Raw genomic sequence first — 23,686 nt, 5'->3', positions numbered from 1 at the left:
GCCCCTAAAGTGATTTTAAAAGTAAATATTTTAAAATAACTTTTTCTTACTTTCAAAGTTTTAAAAAGTCAAGTTCCTTTAAAGTCAATAAAGTATTTTGAAATAGTTTTCTAAATCTTAAACCAACTCCTTCTCTGCTTGTGATCAGATAAGCTGACATAATCAGCTTATCTCATCATAATATGGTACAGATAATGTACAGAGAAGTGACATAATTGCAAAGGACATTAAATACACCACAGTATAAAATGTACTTTACATGATGTTATTAGAACATTTGTTCACTTATTAAACAGAACAGTCAATACTTGAAGACTACACTTTTTCCTTATGAGGGTCCTAAGGAAATAAAGCAGCACATAAAATAAATTCTGACTCACTAGAATAACAGAAAAAATCCAAGTTCAAATTTTCTATTTAAAATAATGTACACCCAAAATGCATACCTTTCATGATTTTTAAAAACTGTTTTAAAACACTTTGTAATAGAATAGATTTATAAAACACTTAGAATTTTAACATCTAATAGTTTCTGATGTGCTGGCAGAACTCTTTTCACTTGCTGTATCCAAAAACATTAAGTTGACAAGTTCTTGTATTTTCACAGATTGTTTGAAAAAATTCATATTCTACAAATAGTTTAAGAAATCGAGAATTTTGTAAAGCTGTACTAACTAACCTTGAGCTAGGAGCCACGTCTAAAGATTGGGCCATCTGGCAGAAGTTACCCACTGTTTAAACATGTATACCTTTGACATCCTGGGCCTCTCGAAGGAGGTCCATAACTTCTCTTTCTGCTTCCTTTAGCCTGTCCTCAAAGGCTTGATCTGTCACCACCTCTTCCCCAGTTCCAAGGTTTGCTATGAGATTCTCTAATTCCTGGAGTTTCATTCGATGATCAGCAACCTGCACATGATGAAGAACATAGAGAACCCAGCTGGAGTTCCTGCAGGAATAATCATCAAGGGGCACTCTATACATATGCAAGTCTACACACTCCACCTATGTCCACTTTTGAACAGGTAACACAGGTGGTTTTTCTTTATTGTTCTGGCTTCCAGAGAGAAACTATCAAGTCTATTCCTTTGACATTAAACACTACATGTGGATGATTCTCCAGTTCTGACCTCTCTCTTAGGTTTTAGATTACTTTCCTGATACCTCCACTTGGCTCTGATAGGTATCTCTCAATTCAACATCCAAAACTATACTCTTGATTTTCTTCTCTTAAATCTGCTCTCCCTGAGTCATCTCCATCTCAATAACCAATGCCTCCAGCTACCTTACGCAAAAAACCCAACATGCTTCCTTGATTCTTCTCTTTCCCTGTCCTCTCCCCCAAACACACATACTTATCCAATTCAATCCAGGCTTCCCTTTCTACCCCACTCCTGACCATCATTCTTCACATAACAGTCAGCGTGTTCTTCTTAAAATATGAATTGGATTTCCTAGCTTAAAACCCTTCGGTGCATTCTCCCTGGATCTGGAGTAAAATCTAAGGTTGACATGGTGCAACATGAGCTATGTCCACCAACCTCTCCCGTCTTCTCACAAACCAGCCCTCCTCGTTCAGGAGCCCCAGACAACCTCCATGTTTGAGGCCTGTGTATCCCATATTCCCTCTGCCTGGAACAGCCTACCTGTCACTTCTCATTCAACTTATTCCCTCTTATTCTTCAGATCTCACCTTAAATAAATTTCCTCAGAGAGGCCTTATAGACAGTAGTTCTTCCAGTTACTGTCTATACCCTTTCTTGTGCTTATCTCAGTACTTTTTTTTCTTTAATTTTTATTATTTGTCTCCCAACTGGAACATAAGTCTTGGAGGACAGGGACCATGTCTACCTTGTTTACCATCTGTTCTCCAAAGCTAAGTGCACAGGAAGCACCCCTTCAATGTCTGCTGAGTGAGTGAATGAGTGAACGAGTGAATGCATGGTGGACAGCTTACCTTATCCTTCACCAGCCGGTAACATGCTGGACATTCCTGGCAGCCAGGCCGAGACCGATTGTAGAAATAGTTCTCTTCACACTGGTCACAGCGATTTCCCACAAAACCTTCTCTGCATTCACAGCGACCATCGTCTTTGCACTGGAGTGAAAGAGATCCCTCGGGATGACAGTCACACGCTGCAGAATAAAGGGAAAAGAGTACGTGACAGGGAAAAGAAGGAAGAGTGAGTTTTTCTTTTACTCAGATTGATATCAATAAGGCATTATAAGTAGACATTTTTTTAAAACCAGGCCAAATTATGAGAATTTGAACAGTTAATTCTACTTAGCAGAGAAAACAGAAATTTTTAAAGCAAAAGTGAGTTTCAAAGTAAAAGGTACATCCCTTGGAGGGGGCACATTTTATGTTACTTAATAATTATAGAAATTAGTCTACTGAACTAGTCAGTGCCCTTTTTTGCACTTCAAGAATTCTTCTCTACCTTCATCTCTCTGCTGTTTAATGCTTCTCTCACTAAGGAACTAGAAAACCCAAATGCTAATACTTATTTTGCATTATTTTATAGTTTGTTTACTTGCTTTGTTCTCTGAACTGGGTCAATGATTTATGCTACATTCCACAGGAGAAATGAAGGAATTCAAAAAGCAAAGCACCAAACTGTTCTGAGGCCTAATTCCAGGCAAGTGTTTATGCCAAGGAGAAGCAGATGTTTAGATGTAACTGAACCAAAAGGGCCCCAAGGGTGGGAAGGAACTGCAGCCGGTAAGTCGACCAACAAGTTGTGAGTAAAGTCTCTCACCATTTCATTATCTGCTCTCAGAATGCGATCAATAAAAATTTTTCATTAAGCACAGTGGGAAAGTCCAGTAATCAAAGGGAGACTCCCCTCAGAAAGACAAAAGACTGGAGAAAGAATCAGAAATGATATAAAAGAAGATGTAAATAAGGTGGCCGCAAAGGAACCCGAGAAGCTCCCAATCCCCGGAGTATGAGACAAGGCTAATATTCATTGATGATGGCTTAGGTACTGCCCTGACTGCAAGCCATGGGGCCAGACGGAGGCTGTCAAAGTCTGCAGTTCTAACTGGCATTAGGAAAGACTTTGAGTTCTATGCCCCCAAAAGTTCTTACGTTTGCAGCCTTCGGGTCCAAACCCGAAGTGGTTGACCTCACAGCGCTCACAGTGCTGACCGGTGATGCCAGGCTGGCACTCACACTGGCCACTGCGGATGTCACACTGTCCATTGGTGGAACCCAAAGCATGGCAGTCACACCTGAAAATGAACACACAACATTTCTCAGGTAAGAAAAGTGGACTCTCAGCAAACCTTCCCCCCACCTCTGTTCAGCATAGAACTGATGTAATCTGTATTAGAAAACAGAATGTAAAGGGCTATTAAGACAAAATGTTATGGGCTATTAAGCGCCTGAGGTTCAAGTAATTTTCAGGGGTTCTACTGAGAACCTCCTTTTCTAACCTAACCCACAAATACAGTTATTTCACTGCTAAAACCACTACAAAGTGGCTCTCTAACCCGGCACCGCATATGTACTGACCAAGAGCTTGGAAAAGAGCAATTCCCAGGCTGCAAGCCCCAGAGGACCTGATTCTCAGTGCGTCAGAGAGCACCACGTGATTTGTTGTCTTCTAACTGTTGCTCAGGTGATTCTGACACAACTGGGGAAGCTTCATTCCACTCTTTTCTCCCATTAGCTTAATTACAACTGTCCAGGATTGCCTCTAAGGATACTCTGCCTCAACTGGGCACTCAACTCCTGAACAAGATCAAGGCTACCGTTACATACAGCTCAGAAAAATTCACCTCTCCCGATTAAAAAAGCAAAGATCACTTTCAGCAAAGGCACCTGGCATCTCACCTCTCGCAGCCTTGCCCACTCTGCAGGTTGTAGAAGCCGGGGTCACAGGCCCCGCAGTCCCGGCCAGTCACGTGGGGCAGACATTCGCACTGCCCGGTCACAGGGTTACAGCCTCTCTGCTGCTTCACGGTTCCATAGGGATGGCAGTCACAGGCTAAGGGGGGATGCAGAGAGCAAAAGATGCAAATCACCCGGGAGAAGGACTAAAATGTAAACAATACAAACAAACCCTTTACACTTCAGTTGAACCAATACAGTAGCCACTAATCACCGGTGGCTGTTGAGCACCTGAAATGGGGCTGGTCTTGAGATGTGCTGTGAATGTGATATACATCCCACATTTTAAAGACTTAGCGTGGGGCAAAAAGAACATACATCTTGATCATTTTTAATTCATTAGTCACTGAAACGATAGTATAGTAGATGTGTTAGGTGAAATAAAATGTATCATTAAAATCAATTTCACCTGTTTCTCTTTATTTCAACGTGTCTATGAGAAATTTAAACTACGAAAGGTTCACAATTTCTATTGAACAGTGCCTTGTTAGACCAAACAACTGGAAGTATTTAAAGAGACCACACATGAATCCTCAGAATACATGAGTACAACCGTGACAGATGGCTAGATCACCTTTGCATTTGTCTGCTGGATTGGGGGCCAGGGCGTTTCCAAAAAATCCATCTTTGCATCGGTCACAATAGAAGCCAGCAGTGTTATAGATGCATTTTAGGCATTCTCCTGTCAAGCGATTGCAATTTCCAACGGCATTGGGATCGATGTTGTCATTGCACTGGCAGAGGCGGCAAAGCCTCACGGGGCCGTTTCTCCCCAGAGGGTCTCCAAAGTAGCCATCGTCACAGAGCTCACATCTTTTACCTGGACATGAGACAAATCTGATGTTACGAGAGAAGGGCCTTAGACATTTCTGGTGCCACTGGATACAAACAGTCTGGTCACAAAGAATCTAGTTTAACCATCAGATGTGAGGCGGCATGCTGCAGCTGACAGGGCACCAGCCCAGGAGAAGCTTCTAGACCTGGGCTGCAGTCCTGGCCCTGTGCCAGTATCGGCTGAATGACTCCAGGCACATCTCCATTTTGTTATTAGAAAGACAGGACCCGCTCTGCCCACTCCACATCAGCTGTCCTGGGGACTAACCGAAATCATGCATTAAAAGTGCTTTGTGGGGCGTCTGGGTGGCTCAGTTGGTTAAGCATCCAACTTTGGCCATAATCTCAGTTTGTGAGTTTGAGTCCCGCATCAGGTTCTGTACTGTCGGCACAGAGCCTGCTTCAGATCCTCTGTCCCCATCTCTCTCTGCTCCTCCCCCCTCCCCCTTTCTCTCAAAAAGATACACAAACAAACATTTAAAAAAGTACTTTGCAAATGAGTCAGGCTCAGGGTTTATTAACCTCTCCAGTCCCAAGGGATGGCACATTCATGTTTGTTTTGTTCATGATATTAAAACAGATGAAGGGCCACTCGATATCTTCAGTTTCCCATACAACAGAGTAAGCAGGACAATTTTCTTAAAAAAGTAAAAGGTTTGTGCTAATCCTTGTTTGAGCAGTGTCAACTGGTACAGAATCAGAGTATTTAGAAGATAACTTAAAGAGATCGTCATTTGCCACCAGCTTCTATTATAGCTAAGGGAACAGAGAGGTTAAGTAACTTGCCCACAACCAAACAGAATCCAGGACTCTTTCCACCATACTAAACTCACTGCTCCTCCTCTTTTCTTTTCCACTTCTCCATTATCATTAGCTCAAGTTGGGTTCTTGATATATTTGTAGCTAACAGGGCCTGAATGAGCCTAAATTGTTTGGAGAAACAAAGGTTTGTTCATTTATTCATTTAACAAGCACCTGCCGAGCATTTATTACACAGGCACTGTTCTAGGTTGTCAGGATGATGTGGTGAACAAGGCGGACAAGATCTCCACTCTCACAAAGCTTATGCTGCAGCTGGGGGAGACCAATCCACAGACATATAAATAAAAATGATTAGTTCAGATAGGGATAAGCATAAGAAAATTAAAACATTTTGAGCAATATGGCAGAGTGACAGGGCAATGGCTACTTCAGATTGGGTGGTTAGAGAAAGCTCTGTAAAGAGGAGATATGTGGGATGATAACGTAAAGACAAGAAGAAAACAGCCATGATAATATCCAAGGGAAGAATGTGCCAGAAAAACAAGATGAGCTTATAGAAGTAGTAAGAGCCAATCATGTAGGTCACAGTAAAAAGTCTGGTTTAAAGTGATATTAGAGGGTTTTTGAAGTGATGTGACCTGAAATACATTTAAAAAGGATTATCCCAGCTGCCATGTGAGAGTGGACTACAGGGCTGCAGAGTGAGAGAGGCTCATTAGGAGACCAATTAGTCCATTCCAGGTGAGAGAGGGCAGTGGTGTAGACCAGGGTGGTGGCAGTGGAGGCAGTGAAAAGTGGTCAGATGTGAGACAGACTCAATCACACGTGCTGGCTGACTGCTTCCGGGAAATGAAAGAAAGAATTAAAGATAAGCCTAGGATTTTAGCTTGGGCAACTAGGTGGATGTGAGTATTTTCATGCAGTTGAACAAGAGTGGGAAAGGACAGGGTTGGGTTAGAAAAAAAGAGAAGAAATCAAAGATGTAGCTTGGATATGCTTAAAAATGCCTTTAGCCCTGTGACTCAAGAGGACAGCAGAAAATGAAAGACATTCAAATTAGCAAGACCTAAAGACAGTTTAATAAACATATTCTCTACACAAGTATGGGTGTAAGGAATCCCTGAAGAGAGTGTAGCACCTGTGGTAGTGACTGTCGGGCTCCATGACCTGGGCCTCAGTGGGTGGATGGAGGGAGCAGCTAACCAGAGTCTCACATTAGAAAGGGTTGTCTGGAAAAGGCTGGCTATAACTGAGAACCTTGATTAAGGTCACCAGCCTCAAGGACCCTATGGAGAGGAGGCCTTGGAATAAATACTCTGCCCCCACCCCCATCCCCGACCTCCTGTATATACTTCCTGCTGCCTGGACACAAATGGAGGGTCCATCTGATGTGGTGCACACAGGCCTTGTCGGGGTGGAGAAGAATAAAGAACGGATTTGAAGGGGCAAATGGAAGGCTTCCAGCCCACCCGCCAAGTGGACACGGCAAGTAAGTAGCTGCCACTCAGGGGAGAGCACAGTCGGGGCTGAAGACGCAGATTTTTTTAGTAAGCACAGAAAGGCTTTTGAAGCCTGAAGGACAAGACTCGTTCACCTGAGGGGAGAATATAGATGAGTTGACATGGAAGCCTTAGGCTGAGAACCAGAAGTGATCAACAGAGACTCGAGAGGAGAGGGAAAGAACGGAACCCAAGAGGGGGCAGTGTCACCGAAGGCGAGAGGGGAAATGTCTGGGGCAGAGCGAGCAGTCAACTGAGTCCAGTGTTGCTGGGAGACGGGGTCAGATGAGGACTGAAAACTGACCCCTGCACTTGGCAAATGGAGACCACTGATGAGGTGAACAGAAACTCTAGCTGGGGGTGGGGCAGGAGGGGAAGGAATGAAACACTAAGAGAGGAAAGGAAGCTTCTGGTCTGTGATATACACAGTTACCAGACCCTCACCCAAGAGCCTTCTCCAGACTAGGATCAGAACAGCATTTCAGTTTTGCTTTTTATCAGGTAATTTGGCTATTCTAGATATGATGTATATTTAAAATGCCTTGAAACTGGTTTTGAATACAACAATTAAAAAAATGACCTAAAACAGAGGTGCATGGTAGCCCAGGGGAAGCTTTCACTCCAAAATATCTCCCAGCAACATGACAGCTAACTCATCCCCTTTTGTCGCAGAGTCCAGGATGTAGGTTCAAGTCCTGGATGGATTGCCTACATAACTCTGGGCAAGTAATGTACTTTTTTGGGCCTTAGTTTTTCCTTATCATTCTGTCCCCACCCTCAGGGAGGTGTTGCTCCTTCACCTCTGGCCCTCTTACGTGAGTTCCTTTGTCTGAACTAACCACACTGTCTAAAAATTATCTGTGTTTGCCTCCACACTTTTAGCCCCTGAAGAGCAGGGACCATCCCTAATTCATCTCTGCAGTTTCATTCCCAAAGCCAGGGACTCAAATAAATGTGTTGAAAAAAGAATATTATTATTAATTGACCCCAAAAGATCATTTTAAAGATGTTGTGAAGAAGATCTCATCTGTGAAGATCTCAGGGACTATCAGTAGTTATTTCTATTCTTCAGTAGCCTTCTAAATGAGGAACACCTTACCCTGCATCTGCAATCTCTATTCATCATCCAAAAAATATTTGCATTCATTCAACAAGTATACATGTCAAGTGCTATTCGGGGCGTCAGGGATACAAAAATGAATAAGACAGACAGAAGTCCCTGCTCTCGTGGAGCTTAAACTGGGGTGAAGGAGAGGAAAGACCGACAACAAACAAATGAATAAACAGAAAAATATCAAGTGGTTAAAAAGCACTATGAAAAAAGTAAAGCAGGAAATAGGACTAACGAGCGATGGCATTATTTTTCACAGGGTCTAGGCTGTTTTTCAGGTGGACCTCTACCTCAATTAACATCCTCAAGAAGTGCTATTGCTCATCTCCTTCAAGCCAGGTGATAACTAAGAAGACAAAGAAGACGAATGTATTTCACAAGTCTTGTGTGAGAGGCATCTAGTTATAGACTAACGGGTTTACAACATTTTGCAAGATCTCCTATATTACGCTCCATCTCTCCATTACGTATCCCAAGTCGTCTCAGTGCACCATTTGTATTATTCAGCACTGCCATGAATGAATACCCCCAAATGCTTAGCTTGGTTTTATGCTTGCAGACTACCCAATGGAACAACAGAATGAGCAAAGGGATCTCTCATCAAAACATTTTATCAGGTACATCTAAGTATAGATTCTAAGCAAGTGGGATCTTGAGCTATGCTGTGGCAGCAGAGTAAAGGGTCTTAAAAACCTGAGGTGGTAGTGCGGGGAGGGTTCACTGAGGAAAGCCTTCCTAGGGAAGTGATGTTTCAACCCAACTCCATGGAAAAGATTGGAGCTGGACAAGAAAAGTGAGGTTTGAGTGGAAGAAAGTAGAGTAAAGTATTCTCAAAAAAGAACATCATATATGGCAGGCCATAGAGTCTGGCTCATCTGATGGATTACAAGAAGCCCAGGATGGCTGGAGCAGGAGCAGCGAAGGCAACAGTGGGTGGTGGGAAACGAGATCAGGTCAGAGAAATGCCATCTGTGAGCCTCTGCTGGGCCACTGTTTTAGAACACACATACACACAGAAAAGAGTAAAAAACCTGAAAGTCAACACTAGTTTCTACTCCTTTTCTCAACTACCTCAAGCAAATGATTGAATCTCTTTGTGTTACAATGTGCTTGTGCTTAGTGTGGGCTCGGTGGAGTAGTGAAAGGAAGATGAAGTGTTTTGATGTTTCCCAACGAATAAACAATGTTTTGATGACATACAAGAGATACAAATTATTAGGTCAGTGTTTTTTATTTTTTACTTGTTTCCCTGCTCTGCAGCAATATCTTTTGAACAAAAAGTTTTTAATCGTATCTGAAGCCTAGCCAGAACCTATCACATGGCGGCTAAAGTCAATGGAAAAAGAGGAATGAATGGTCATCAGTGAGATTTGGAGTCCTTAGCACGACAGTTCCTTGAGTAGCTAAGAAAGATCTAGTTTTATGTTCTTATCAAAAAGAAAGAAACTCTGAGAATAGGAACAGAGGTCTATCCAAAGCTATACAAATTTTTTTTCCCAACTAAATGTGATGGGCAATGATGCACCAAAAGGACTATTTAAAGACAGAAAGAATTTAAAGAATTAAAAAAATGCCAATTTATATCAAGAATCCCAGGACAGCCCCACAAACTAAAAATCCAGTTTTGGTTCTCATGTCGGGGAGAGTACACTGTAGTGGTCATGAGCTCTTCCAGTGACTAGCTGTGCAGCTGGGACATGTAACTTAATATCTCTGCACCTCAGTTTTCTTGGCTGTGACAGGGGGGTCATGGCAAAAGCCACCTCATGGGGTTGTGAGGATTAATGAGGCAGAATGTGTAAAGTGCTCCGAGAAGTACGTGGCCATAAATATGTTGGCTATTATTTGTATCTGATACGCATTCTATAAATGGATAATACATCTCTTTCCTAACCAAACTTTTGCCTACCCAGAACACCATAATCACTGAATCAAAGCAACAGACAAAAGTCCGCAAGCCCCCAGAGCTCCTCTTCCCGAGTGATTTTTGGGATGGAACACTGAGAGCCTACGGAAGAGTGGACTCACCAGTGGTGCCAGTGGGACAGTTGGTGCACACCACCTCCTGAGTCTTAGGGACAACGGCACAACTCGAGCCCCCAGGACACGGACAGAGCTGGCAATCGGAAGAGGTGCCCGCGGTCGAATCTCCATAGTACCCGTCACCGCACTTCTCACAGTGGGGTCCAGCTGTATTGTCTCTGCAGTCGCAAACACCTATGTGGAGAGCGGGGATGAGAGAACAGGCCAGCGTGCAAGCACATGAGACCGTGAGCACTTCCCATCCATCTGCTAGACGACGGAGGTCTAGCAGCCACCAAAGACCATCTGCTCACCTGTCTCAGGGTCACAGGTCTCACTGTGTCCATTGCAGGTACAGAGCACACACGGGCTGTACGGCCCGAGACTCGGAGTTTCTCTTCTGTAACCTGAGAGGCACATCTCACAAAACTGCCCTCCGTATCCCACAGGACAGGTACAGGACTCCACCCACGTTGCAGGCACCCCAGGCCCGGGACGAGCGCTTGTCAGGGTGACATCATCCAAATAGCCAGCACCTGTGTATGACGTGGGCAGGAGAATCACTGAACTGGCTTCTGTTTTTCAAAAGCTTACAGAAAGTTAATAAAGCTAAAGAGTTATCAGATACAAAATTCCAGAGAAAATCAACTATTAGTTAAGTCATCTTTTGGAGGAGATAACTAGAAAATAGCATTCACAACATTTGTGGGGTACCTAGCATTAAGTATTTGGAAGGGCAGTATAGCAAACATTTTTAAACACACACACACACACACACACACACACACACACACACAACAACAACAACAACTGGATTTGTTGGATTCTTCAGTTCTCTCAATCACCAATGTGACAAAGGAAAAGCACTGGGAAATATTCTGGGGCAAGAAAAGATTGGAGCAAGAATGCAGGGGATAAGAAGAGTTTAAGTCCATAGCCATTAAGCAGTGTTTTAGTTCTCCTGCCACAGAAGCAGGCGCTGACAGCACAGCTCAGGAATAAAAGAGCAAAGAGCACGTGCTGACAAGTGCCACTCAATATGTTTTGTGCCCTGCATAAAACAGGAAAATTTGCTATACAAGTTTTAATACTCAGGGCTACTTTGGCAAATATGCAATTATTCCCAAGCAAATATGCCATATATCACAATGCTTCCCCATTTCCAGAAGAAAAAAAAAAAGAGAGGAAGCCTTATACTGGCTTAGACCAATGGTTCATCCAACTCAACAGAGCATGGGATGGCCTCAGCAGGAACATCCTATGACGTGGCAGTCCTTTATTTCATCATATTTCCTTTTAATTTCCATTCTGCTCCAGAACGTTTCAAGTTTATTTCCCTATGTTATGAAATATCACTTGCTGTTTATAGAATTCTTAGAACCTGACAACCTGAGGCTAAAGAACATCTCTTCTATTACTGCTTTGATATATTTATGGGGCTTTGTTAGCAGTTAGATCATGAGAAACAACCACTGGTTAAGGTGCTTCCAATTGTAACCATTCTGAAGTCTCCCATCCTAAAAAGTACTCTTCCTCTAATCTTGTCACTTCCCTTGAACTATAATCCACCTCTTTTCCTTCCCTTACAGCCAAACTTCTTTGGCTTTATTCTACTGCTTCACCTTCTAGTTACTTATCAAAGCACTGCAATATAACTTCAGTTTCAACCCTCTTTAAACAAAAAATTGCCAATGATTCCTTAGTCACCCAATCCAAAATCCAACAGAGCCATCTTTATAAACCCATTAATCGTTTCTCCTCCTCAAAATTCTTTTTTCTCCCTTGAGTCTCAGGGCATAGTCCTTAGATAACTATGTTTCTGGGTTGCACTTTTTCTCTATTTTTGCTCTCATTTTCAATTAAAAATTACTGCCCATATGTAGTCAACCTTTCAATTCCAGATCTCTCGCCCTAACTTATTCCTAAGCCCAGACCCATATTTCCAACAATTTATAAGACATCTTCATCTGGATGTTCATGTAGGCATCTCAAAAACCAATATACCCAAGCTGCTGATGTCACTCACTATGCCACACCACCACTCTGACTCCACCCAAACAGCTTTAGCTTTCTACAGAAAAAGGTCCTCATTAAAAAAACAAAAAACAAAAACAAAACAAAAAAAAAACTATAGGAAAAAAATTTTAAAGGCACATTAAGAAATAAAGAGGAAGCAACGTGAGTCAGTAGAATTACACTCAAGATTCTTAGAATATAGGGGGGCCTGGGTGGCTCAGTCAGTTAAGCATCCAACTTCAGCTCAGGTCATGATCTCACAGTTCGTGGGTTCAAGCCCTGTGTCAGGCTCTGTGTGGACAGCTCAAAGCCTGGAGCCTGCTTTGGATTCTGTGTCTCCCTCTCTCTCTCTGCCCTTCCCCTGCTCATGCTCTCTGTCTCTCAAAAATAAATAAACATTTAAAAAAAAGGATTCTTGGAATACATGTAGATATAAAGTAACCTCATTAGGCTTATTCATTATGAAACAATGCCACTTATTAATTTTAGCAAATTTTCTCCAGGTCCTTGAATGTGGTTAAACAAATGCATTATTTTTACATGTACAACAAGGTAGTTTATACCACTTCTTTAGGATCAAGTTTTATAGTATTGGGACTTTAGAGATCAACTTTTACATTATTGTGGATCTTTTTACCCAATCGTCTTCTTAATTCTCTTAAATCATATCATAACTTACTTCTCTCACTGTATGTCCCACGGATCTTGATGGAGGTCAAATTGTTTAGGAGCTTCTGAAATTCAAAAGGTGTAAGAGGAGGCCTCCAGGGATAATCTGTTGCTTCATGGAGCCTAGAGGGAAAGAAAGATCTATATTAACCTCTATAAGGAAAATTCTGGGTACTGAGAAAGCATTTCTTATTCATTTAAGCCACCAACAATGCAAGGCTCTGACAATCTAACCAAGTCAGAAATGGATCTGTTGGTTTGATAATACAACTGCAAAGATACAGGTAAATAAAGGGAAGGCTTCCTTTTCCAAAATCACCCTTATAACCCAGACGTTTTTCTTCAACATACACCTTAAGGCCCAGTAAGACTGGTAAAGAAACTACTTTTAGAATTCTGGTCAAGTCAGATTTTCCAAAGAAGACGGTCTTACCTGAAGACGTATTTCACAGTGGTCTCACTTGGATAGGAATTGCCCTGAGCGATCAAGGGCACAGACACTCTCAGGCCAGCTCCTTCAAGCACCAGGTCTTCTGCAGACAGGCGAGTGTCTCGCCTGTCCACTCGAAAGGAGAAGGTGAGGTTCTGGCCATAACTCAACAACTGCTTGCCCAGGAACTTCGCTGGAAAGCAGACACAGTGGTGTGTGAGAACGTAACAATGAGAGTAAACAGGGACACACGTGGCGCCAGACTGCTTCCCAGTCTTACTTACCAGGAGCAATGAAGTATCTAGGAAAGTAGCTATCTGAGATGACAGCGACATCCTGCCTCTCTGAGGACCACTCGAGTGATGCTTCAGAGCCATCCCTTTGTTCTACACGCCACCCATCCTCATCTGCAAGCACAGGATGAGAACACAAGTGCCATCACCTCGTAAACATCCTGAACTCAGGTCCTCTATAGACCACAAAATATATAGAAAGTCAGCAATAAACAGTTTGAATACACGGCTCCTATAGCAGTACCTGTATATGCTATACCCCTCAAGCTATATTTTGATTTTTATGTAAATTTATACTACAGTACATTCTAAAGCCATATGTTTTCATTCAATTAAAAAGCCAAACAAAGAGCCAAACAAAACATTATGTACAGTGAAAAACAAAATGTTACCACTATCAAAAAATCCTCAAAATTATTAATTTTTTAAAACTACTGTAAGTCTTGGGGCGCTTGGGTGGCTCAGGTGGTAAGCGTCTGACTTTGGCTCAGGTCATGATCTCATGGCTCTTGGGTTCAAGCCCTGCGTTGGGCTCTGTGCTGACAGCTCGGAGCCTGGAGCCTGGAGCCTGCTTCGGATTCTGTGTCTCCATTGCTCTCTGCCCCTCCCCTGCTCACGCTCTCTCTCCCTCTCTCAAAAATAAACAAACATTAAAAAAAGTTTTTTTTAAACTGCTGTAAGTCTAGTCTCACAATTCTGGGAGACAGAAGGGAAGGTCCAAATTACCGATCTGAAAGGTAGAGGTTATAGAATAAACACTGTAGCCGACAGCATTTGTACAGACAGAAGAATGCCCAAAGCAGAAGCAGGGTGTGCAACCTCTGGGATTAGATGATTCCAGATTAAAAAATCCAGGTTTGCACCTGAAAAACATAAAGATATAACCAGGAATTTGTTGTGCTTGAAATATGGTATCAGAAAAAAAAAATACAGCTAGAGAAAGAATGAGCTACCTCTCACAGTTGAAGCCTTCAACGTTGTCTTTGCAAACACATCTTCCTGTTTCAACATTACATTCATCTATGCTGCCAGAAGGATTACAAGAGCATGGCCTATTGGATGGGAAAAGGAGTAAAACCAGGAGAGAAATGAGAAAGAAATCCCACACTCAAAGCCAACTTTGGGTTTTACATGTTAATACATTTTATTTTTTAAAAAAAGGAATACAGGGGCGCCTGGGTGGCGCAGTCGGTTAAGCGTCCGACTTCAGCCAGGTCACGATCTCACGGTCCGTGAGTTCGAGCCCCGCGTCAGGCTCTGGGCTGATGGCTCAGAGCCTGGAGCCTGTTTCCGATTCTGTGTCTCCCTCTCTCTCTGCCCCTCCCCCGTTCATGCTCTGTCTCTCTCTGTCCCAAAAATAAATAAACGTTGAAAAAAAATAAAATAAAATAAAATAAAATAAAAAAAGGAATACATAAAAAAGTGAAAGAAGTCTTAAAATCAGTTTTATATATGAATTTGGTTTCAACTGAGAATACCTATCACATTTCTATACTAAAAACTCTGCTTAAAAAATAATATAAAAACAGAGAGGGAGACAAACTGTAAGAGACTCTTCAATACAGAGAGTAAACTGAGAATTGCTGGCAGGGTGGTGGGTGGGAGGGATAGGCTAAATGAGTGAGGGACATCAAGGAGGGCACTTGTTGGGATGAGCACTGGGTGTTATATGTAAGTGATGAATCGCTAAATTCTATTCCTGAAATCATCATTACACTATATGTTAACTAACTTGGGTTCAAATTAAAAAAAAAAAATTGCTCGGGGGTCTACAAAGACAGACCATCCAGTTCTCTTTATCTTTAGTTTTTATAGTGTAAATCATCCATTTGTTCTTATATGCTAATAGAATGGTATTCAAGCACACTCTGCAATATCATTTTGTGATTCTCTATTGCTTAGGCAAGGAAAAAGAGATACAAAAAAAATTACATTGCTTTTAAGGTGGCTTAGATGCATGTCTTCTAACATAGAGTTTAGTGTAAAATGTAATCTGAACAGAATCATGGCGTCATTCTTCCTTTCCAAGAAACTCCTGTTTACAAATCTTTACTTATGTACCAATAGAGACCAAATTGCAGCTTTCCTTTCCATTTCCGTATATTTCCTCTGTTCACCTAACCTTTCAACAACACTTCTGAATTCAACAGAGCATGTAATTATTGCACCATATAGAAACAGTTGGGGGAAACAAAGGGCATAGTGCAAAAGGTATAATTTATGGTGGTAAGCCATCCAGAAGAACATGGAAGGAATGTTCAATTTATTTTAAATATCTTAAAAAAAAAAAAAAAACTGTTTACGGGCACCTGGGTAGCTCAGTTGGTTATGCATCCAACTCTTGATCTCGGCTCAAGGCATGATCTCATGGTTTGTGAGTTCAAGCCCCAAGCTGGGCTCTGTGCTGACAGTGTGAAGCCTGCTTGGGATTCTCTCTCCCTCTCTCTCTGCCCCTCTCCTGCTCGCCTGTGCTCTCCCTCTGTCTCTCAAAATAAATTTAAAAAATTTTTAAATAAAAAAATAAAAACTCTGCCTAATCTCTGTTACAAACCAATCCTGGATCATCATTAGAGCTAGAAGTTTTGAATCCTATTGACAATTATTATAAGGAAAAATGTTTATACAAACCACAAGATCTCTTGTTTTGAATCGACTACATTTAGATTCTGCCCCCTTTTCCTGGTTTTGAAAAGTCTTACCTGCATCCTGCCTCAGTGAGAGAATGGTATCCAGGCTGGCAGCGGTCACACTTATCACCCATCACTCCTGGCTTACAGCTACACCTGCCATAGCTATCACACTGTGTGCTGAGAGAACCTAAAATTTAAAGAGCTTATCAACAACCATGTAAGAAAGTAAAATTAATATGTCAAATCAAAAAAAAAAATGGTAACTAAAAACACTGCCTGAAACCTAATACGTAATCTCTAGATGGTTACAGAGGGAATAAAGATGAAATTTTAAATCCTCATTGTCTCAAAATAATATCCTTTTAAGCCATAACATTTTAACTTTCCAGACACACACCCTGCTCATCAATGTTGAAAAACAAGGCACTCTGCACCCAGCGATAAACTGTACTCAAAACCAGTCCCTTCTCTGTGGGCAAGCACAGGATCCTTAAGGCCCACGTCTAGAACTTAAGTATATACAGGCACAACAAAATAAAGGTCAAACTCTTGAAAGAGTAGAACAGACTAAGAGCACTCTATGTTTCTGAAGACACACCAACATACTGAGAAAGTTCAGCCCTATAAGGACTGTAAACTAAACAGTCATTAACAAGGAAGAACTCACGAAACAGCTAACCTTTTACAGTCAAAGTTCAAACTGGTTTCTGGGATCGTGTTACTAATTATTTACAAAACCATTACTCAGGCCAACCCCACACTTTTATACACACCAGAAAATCATTTGAAAGCTTAACTTGGTTAAACAGAGTGGAGGTGGGGGGTACAATAATGTACACACTTCCATACCTAACCTGTGCAGATGCTTAGGAAACAAAGATTTTCTGGGGAGACGGGGAGCCCTTATTTTGTGTTTCAATCCATCAGGCCGAAGCTGACTCTGCCTGTCACTTACCCACAGGACTACAGTGACACGGAGAGCAGGCTTCGTTGTTCCCAAGGCGGAAGAAATTCTCCCGGCACCTCTCACATTTGGCACCATCTGTGTTGCCCTGGCAGTTGGTGCAATGGCCACCATGGCCGGTGGACCGGTATAGTTCAGGGTCAAAGTAGCATTCTTGTGATCGGCCATTGCAGTCACAGGCTGTTGGCCAAAACATACGAGTTAAGTCAGATCCATGTTCCTTAGCCAAACAGCATTTTCAAGACTCCAAGAAAACCAAACCATAATTTCCCATATCCCTGTGGCCCAAAGGGTGGTAGGATAAGACCGCCTAATTGATGCATTGTTCATTTAAAAACAAAAAGGAGTATGTCAGTAAAGGGTTTAGATGGCCACATTATCAGTTTACCAAGAAACGGTCTTATCAAAAACAATGCCATTGGGGTGCCTGAGTGGCTCTGCTGGTTAAGCTCCTGACTCTTGATTTTGGCTCAGGTCATGATCCTAGGGTCGTGAGATCAAGCTCCCTGTCAGGCTCCACGCTGAGTGTGGAGCCTGCTTAAGATTCTCTCTCTCCCTCTACCGCTCATGCTCTCACTCTCTCTCAATAAAATAAAATAAAATAAAATTTCTTAAAACAAAACCCCCCGGGGCCACCATAAAATACAAGAAATTCCAGTACTTAGAATCTCTGGGCAATTGTTTAAATGCAAGTACCAAGTTGAATTCTAATTTTTCTAAATCCTTATCCTTCATTCAATACCAGCTTCAAAAACAAGGTGCCAATTTATATGCGGGCTTTCATCTACCTCACTTTTCAGCCCTTAGACGATTCAAATACATTAAGACACTAACTTTCAAAGTGCCAGACTACTTGCATAGCCAGACTGGGGGAACCAGAGACACATGAGGTAAGATTGGTGCCCCTGCAGATGGAGGCAGGACTGAAGGGACGTTCAGTGTCACTAGACACAGTCATCCACTGGGGAGCCACAATGCCAACTATATTCCCTACACAACGCAACTACATTTTAAGAACACGTACATGTAGTCACAGAAATTCTTCATTACATTTCTATTAAGTTTTTTTTCCTTAGAATTATAGATTCCACACAAAGTACAGGCAGTATCTTAAGCACTAAAGTTTTATTTGATTTCAGATAAAGTTGTTTTAAAAAAATGTTTGAGTATATAGATTTTTTTTTCACCTCCCCTTCTTTATAATCAGTTTTTTAAATAGAATTATACTTGAATACTTTTTAGAAACTTGAATCACTGGTAGCAAAAATCAGAGTTGTGTTAAGTAACTTGCAGAACTCCCATTCTCTTCTTCGTTTGCTATTTCTCTTCTCTCAAGCCTCTCTCTAGATTATTCTGCACATCCCATCCCCAGCCAAACTCGGTCCGTTCCCAGCTAAAAGGTCTGGTGGTCTGGGATGTGGAGCATAACAGTTCCCTTGTCTACACTGTCCTAACCCCCAGGTAAAGCAGGTGCTGTGTCTCCTTTATCATCGGCTGGTGAGAAGGCAAACCACCTGTCTGCTAGTGGTAAATTGGCAATCTGCTGTTTATTCTTCTCATAATGGTCCTGGAGAGACTCTGAATGTGACCCTATCATTGATCAGAATACTTGTCAAACACATGTGTACATTTATTTAAATGTCACATCTTAGGGGCATGTCATTCTTTTTGTTAAGACCTTAATCCTGTAGCTTCTAACACTAGATATTACAGTTGAGTAAAAGAAGAGAAGGTCAAGCAAGTACGTAGGAATTCTAGAGGAAGCTGCACAATTTATCTTCAAATCTGGGAATTGCTGAGGAAAAGGGAAGATAAGAAAATCTGCTCTAGGGGCCCTTGGGTGGCTCAGTCAGTTAACCACCCAACTTCGGCTCAGGTCATGATCTCATGGTTTATGAGTCTGAGCCCTACATCAGGCTCTGTACTGACAGTTCAGCCTGGAGCCTGCTTCAGATTCTGTGTCTCCCTCTCTCTCTCTGCCCCTACTCTTTCCTTCCCTCCTTCCCTCTCTCTCTCTCCATCTCTCCCTCTCTCTCAGAAATAAACATTAAAAAATAAATAAAAAGAAAATCTGCTCTAGGCAACTAATAGAAATAGTCATGAGACAAAATATTGGTTGTTTCTCAAGGTTTCTGCCAACCATTCCAGTGAGTGTGGACTGTCTTCTTTCTTATTCCTTTATCAAGAGGAGATGATAAATATTTATAAGGTCATAAAAAATTATATCTGCTTTAAAAGTTTCTTATTGGGGCGCCTGGGTGGCGCAGTCGGTTAAGCGTCCGACTTCAGCCAGGTCACGATCTCGCGCTCCGTGAGTTCGAGCCCCGCATCGGGCTCTGGGCTGATGGCTCAGAGCCCGGAGCCTGTTTCCGATTCTGTGTCTCCCTCTCTCTCTGCCCCTCCCCCGTTCATGCTCTGTCTCTCTCTGTCCCCAAAATAAATAAACGTTGAAAAAAAAAATTAAAAAAAAAAAAGTTTCTTATTTTTAAGTCCTTGGCAAATCACGATCACATAGTTTCATGGTTCCTTTCTCCTGAGACATCTTTCTCTATCTGTTCAAAATAAACCAAGCCATTACGAAGGGATAAACAGTGTATAATCTTTTTCATTTTACATTTTTCTAGAAATACTAGAATCTACTCTCCTTCCCAAAGCCACCCACATCTGCACGGGAGGAGAAGGAAGATTCTCCCTATTGGGCTCTTTTGTGAAATAAAGGAAAAATAATTTGGGAAAATCATCTTTCGAACGGCAGTCTTAGTCTAGAAATCAACATATCCGACACATATTAATCAATGATCCTGACTGCTTGAGTAAATGACCATTGGCAGGAAAATATTCTACATGTGCAGCAAAGAAAAGACTAGAGAAACCAAATTTTTACAGGAGGCTACACTTGCCCAGTATTTGGATCTATGCAAAGTTCCAAACCTTGGAGATGCTGCCCCCACCCTGGTATGTGTGTTCATGAAGGAAACACAAAATGAGCATACTTTATATCCATAGCCAATTGCCTTCATCTAGGATTTTCCTCTGACGTGCGTGTAAGTTTACCGTTCCATGCTCTCAAATGATGGAGGAAGCACTGCCTTTCAGAGTTTTCCTTGCAAGGGGGAACAGAAGGAAGTCACCCATTCCTGCTCCCCACTCTGGAAACCCTCAAGATAATCTAACAGCTGGAGGCCAAGGGGCACTCACGCAGGCATTCGCTGGCACTCTCGGCGGTCGCCCTCCTCCACGGCCGGTCATTGAAGAAAGGCAGACACTTTTCACAGTCCACTCCGTAAGTGTTATGTTTACAATTACACACCAGCTTGTTGAATTCGTTCTTTACACACTCGCTTGCATGTCCGTTACATTTACACCTAGGAAGAGAACAGGCACTCAGAAATACGAAACAGCCACAAAGTCCCAGAAATGGATACAAAAAAATGATGTACAGAGAGAACTAAAAGCAACCTCAGAACATTTTTTAGTTTTACCACTCAAAACTGTAAACTGAGGAACTAAGCAAAATTAAGTAATGATTGAGTTTTTAGGTAGGAATTAAAATTAAACAGGCAAAAACCCCCAAAAAACAAAAAAACACCACCACCCCATCTGTATTTAACCAGGGATGGGGCATTGACCAGACATAAGAAGAAAGTCTCTAACAATTTCTGAGGCCATCTGGAGGATCACTTCCGGAAGTCAACTGCATGTGTCAAGGAGCGGCCAAGTGCAGAGGTTAAGCAGAGCATGGACTCTGAAGCCAGGATACATGTTTGAAACCCTGCCCTGTGACTTACCAATGTAACTTAACCTCTGTGCCTTAGCTATTAAATAGGGATGATGAGAATGTGAATTTCACAGGGTTACTGAGAGGGTCAAGAAGCTGCTTTATTTATGTGCCTAGGATTGTGCAGGCATACTATAAGTCAATAATTATGTCAGCTATGATCTGTCATAATGATTTTCCTGATCTGAAGGTAGTAAGAGACATTCAACTACCATATGGAACTCTGGTAGCTTGATATTCCCTCAGGTTGTTTGGGGCAAGAATCCCTGAAGGATCCCTCGGATGCAGGCACAGTCATAAATTAAGGACTCATGGAAATGTCCATGAGTATTAACATGCGTTCTGGTGTCCTGATGTTTCCCTCACTGGCTTCTTTACAGACAGAATCAGTTCCACAGCTTCCACTACTATGTCCTAATACACTCAGACCTTTCCTGAACATCTACAGTGTGCCAGATATATCCTAAACTTATATCCCTAGCTCTCATCTTTCTCCTGACTCCTATCCTTCACTAATGCACAAATTTAGATATCCCCCATAACCTAAAATTTTAGATGTCTGCAACTCATCATCTCCTTAAATTAACTCCTCTTCTTCACTCATTTCATTAATAGTGCCATCACTCTCCTAATCATTAAACCTTAAAATCATCTTTGCCTAAAGGCCTGATAATTCTTGCTTCACAATGAAATCCACCTAAATTGTTCCTTTCCAATCTACTGTCACCACCCTAATGCCAGATATTTGTCATCTAACACCTACATCACAGCATCATAACAAGAATATAAATTCTCTTGATGGCACTCTTTCACCTCGCCTGCAACTAATCTTAACCACTGTTTAGATATCATAGTCTTCAAAAAAGTACACGATTTCTCATTGATTACAGCCTCCATCAGCTTTCACTCCATTTACTCCAAATACTCACCAAGGAGGTTTTTCTTAAGCCTAGTAAGCCTATAATCTCCCAACCCTACACTTCTTTTTTTTTGTTTTTGTTGTTGTTGTTAATGTTTATTCATTTTTGAGAGAGAGAGACAGAGACAGAGTGCGAATGGGCGATGGGCAGAGAGGGAGACACAGAATCCGAAGCAGGCTCCAGGCTCTGGGCTGTTAGCACAGAGCCCAATGTGGGGCTCAAACTCACGAACATGAGATAATGACCTGAGCCGGTCAGACGCTTAACCGACTGAGCTACCCAGGTACCTCCTCAACCCTATAGTTCTGCTCATGACACACCCACCCTCCTGAATCCCACCCACCTATCCTGCTTCCTTATCCAAATTCTACCCATTCTTCAAGGCCCAGCTTGGTTCCCATCTGCTTCTCTAGCCTGAGAGTTCTGTCTCATTCTCTGACATAGGGCCTCTTTTTATCTAAAACACGTGTTTAATTTTTCACACGTTCATACACTGCCTGCCCCATTCATTTGTACAATCCTCGAAGGTCAAGTCCTTTTCAGCAGGTGAATGTCCTATGCTTCCATGGAGGCTTCAGAGTGCCTGTTGCATCGCTTTGTGCTGAGGTGCCCAGCAAGAATTCAGCAAGGGCGCTGATTTGACAAGGTTATAGAAATAACAAAATTATTAATTAATATGGTTGTAAGAAAGTTGCTACACTCACTTCTAAACCAAAGCTCCAGTCATTTTCAAAGTTATTTAATGATTTACTTACCTACCACCCACAGCAAAATCAGAGATTGCATAATAGTAGGACTTGAGAACTTTGGGGTCGTTAAACACTTCATCTCCAAAGGTGTTCAGGCGATTGAGTGTGACTCTGATGTCAGTGGCAGTTACCCATTCCTGTGAGGGAAAAAAATTAATAAAAAAAATGGAAAGAGGTAAAGGAACTGAAGATAAGGGACATATACGCAACAAAATTTTCTAAACTTTTCCAACAGTTAATATATCATGTGACTTATGTCCTCTTCTAGCATTAAATCGGATATATTATTCGAGGACTCCCTTAATTTCCTAGTATTTTTCTCCTTCTGGAATCTTCCCTTCTTTTGATCTAAGTTGTTGTTATCACTCAGAGTCCCAAAAAGCAGGAATAATAATTGTTTCTTCACAAGGCTGTTGAGAGGCTTAGAGGAAATATACTTTTAAAGGCTTAGCATACAGGAGGGACTCCGTACTCACGCCCCTTCTCTCCACCCTGTATCCGCGCCCCAAATCCAGCAGAGAAGCCAGCACAGAGCTCATGGGGCACCACAGTGGTGTTAGATATGCTGGTCACTGTCTCCTCCTGCCCATTTTGTACCATCATCTACCTCTCCCTCCATCCCTAGTCCACTACTGATAGATCTGGGAGAGACATCCAAGTACAAAATAATAAATCATTATGCTGGCTGGGGCCAATCAGATGCAGTTTTGTCCTGACCCTTCCCATAATGTCACTTCTCTGTGAGGCCTTCCCTGGCCACCCAACCAAACATTGCTGCCCACCCCAACTCCCTATTTCATTCTCCTGTCTTAATTTTTTTTAAGTTGTTTGAGAGAGAGAGAGAGAGAGAGAGAGAGAGCGAGTGAGCAGGCAGAGGAAGCACAGAGAGAGAGGAAGAGAAAGAATCCCAAGCAGGCTCTGCACTCCCAGCACAGAGCCCTCCCCCCCCCCCCCCCGCAGGGCTCGAACTCACAAACCGTGAGATCATGACCTGAGCCAACATCAAGAGTCAGACGCTACCCAGGTGCCCCCTGTTTTATTTATATTGTCTCTTTCCATCACCTTCCCCCCACCCCGCCACTGCCACTGCCACCATCATTCTAAGCCCACCATTCTA

General features: G+C 42.2%; 1 protein-coding gene across 1 annotated transcript in view; it reads right to left on the bottom strand.

Annotated features, from left to right (window-relative positions):
* LAMC1 (laminin subunit gamma 1) overlaps window positions 1-23,686 on the bottom strand; it is a 46,873-nt gene that overhangs the window by 19,255 nt on the left and 3,932 nt on the right. The window contains exons 2-17 of the mRNA XM_040446546.1: window positions 22,576-22,706; window positions 20,321-20,487; window positions 17,114-17,302; window positions 16,228-16,345; window positions 14,482-14,580; window positions 14,255-14,391; window positions 13,520-13,642; window positions 13,239-13,428; window positions 12,816-12,928; window positions 10,435-10,656; window positions 10,127-10,315; window positions 4,467-4,712; window positions 3,836-3,989; window positions 3,089-3,231; window positions 1,955-2,133; window positions 750-906 (exon numbers count right to left, since the gene is read on the bottom strand). Coding sequence (XP_040302480.1) covers window positions 750-906; window positions 1,955-2,133; window positions 3,089-3,231; window positions 3,836-3,989; window positions 4,467-4,712; window positions 10,127-10,315; window positions 10,435-10,656; window positions 12,816-12,928; window positions 13,239-13,428; window positions 13,520-13,642; window positions 14,255-14,391; window positions 14,482-14,580; window positions 16,228-16,345; window positions 17,114-17,302; window positions 20,321-20,487; window positions 22,576-22,706 — 2,557 coding nt within the window. The remainder of the gene's footprint in view (window positions 1-749; window positions 907-1,954; window positions 2,134-3,088; window positions 3,232-3,835; window positions 3,990-4,466; window positions 4,713-10,126; window positions 10,316-10,434; window positions 10,657-12,815; window positions 12,929-13,238; window positions 13,429-13,519; window positions 13,643-14,254; window positions 14,392-14,481; window positions 14,581-16,227; window positions 16,346-17,113; window positions 17,303-20,320; window positions 20,488-22,575; window positions 22,707-23,686) is intronic.

The sequence above is a fragment of the Herpailurus yagouaroundi genome, unplaced genomic scaffold (assembly GCF_014898765.1).
Source record: "Herpailurus yagouaroundi ecotype Mexico unplaced genomic scaffold, PumYag 195, whole genome shotgun sequence".
In the NCBI taxonomy this organism is placed as follows: domain Eukaryota; kingdom Metazoa; phylum Chordata; class Mammalia; order Carnivora; family Felidae; genus Herpailurus; species Herpailurus yagouaroundi.
Note: the sequence above shows the minus strand (reverse complement) of the source record. Positions and strands in the feature narration are given on the sequence as shown.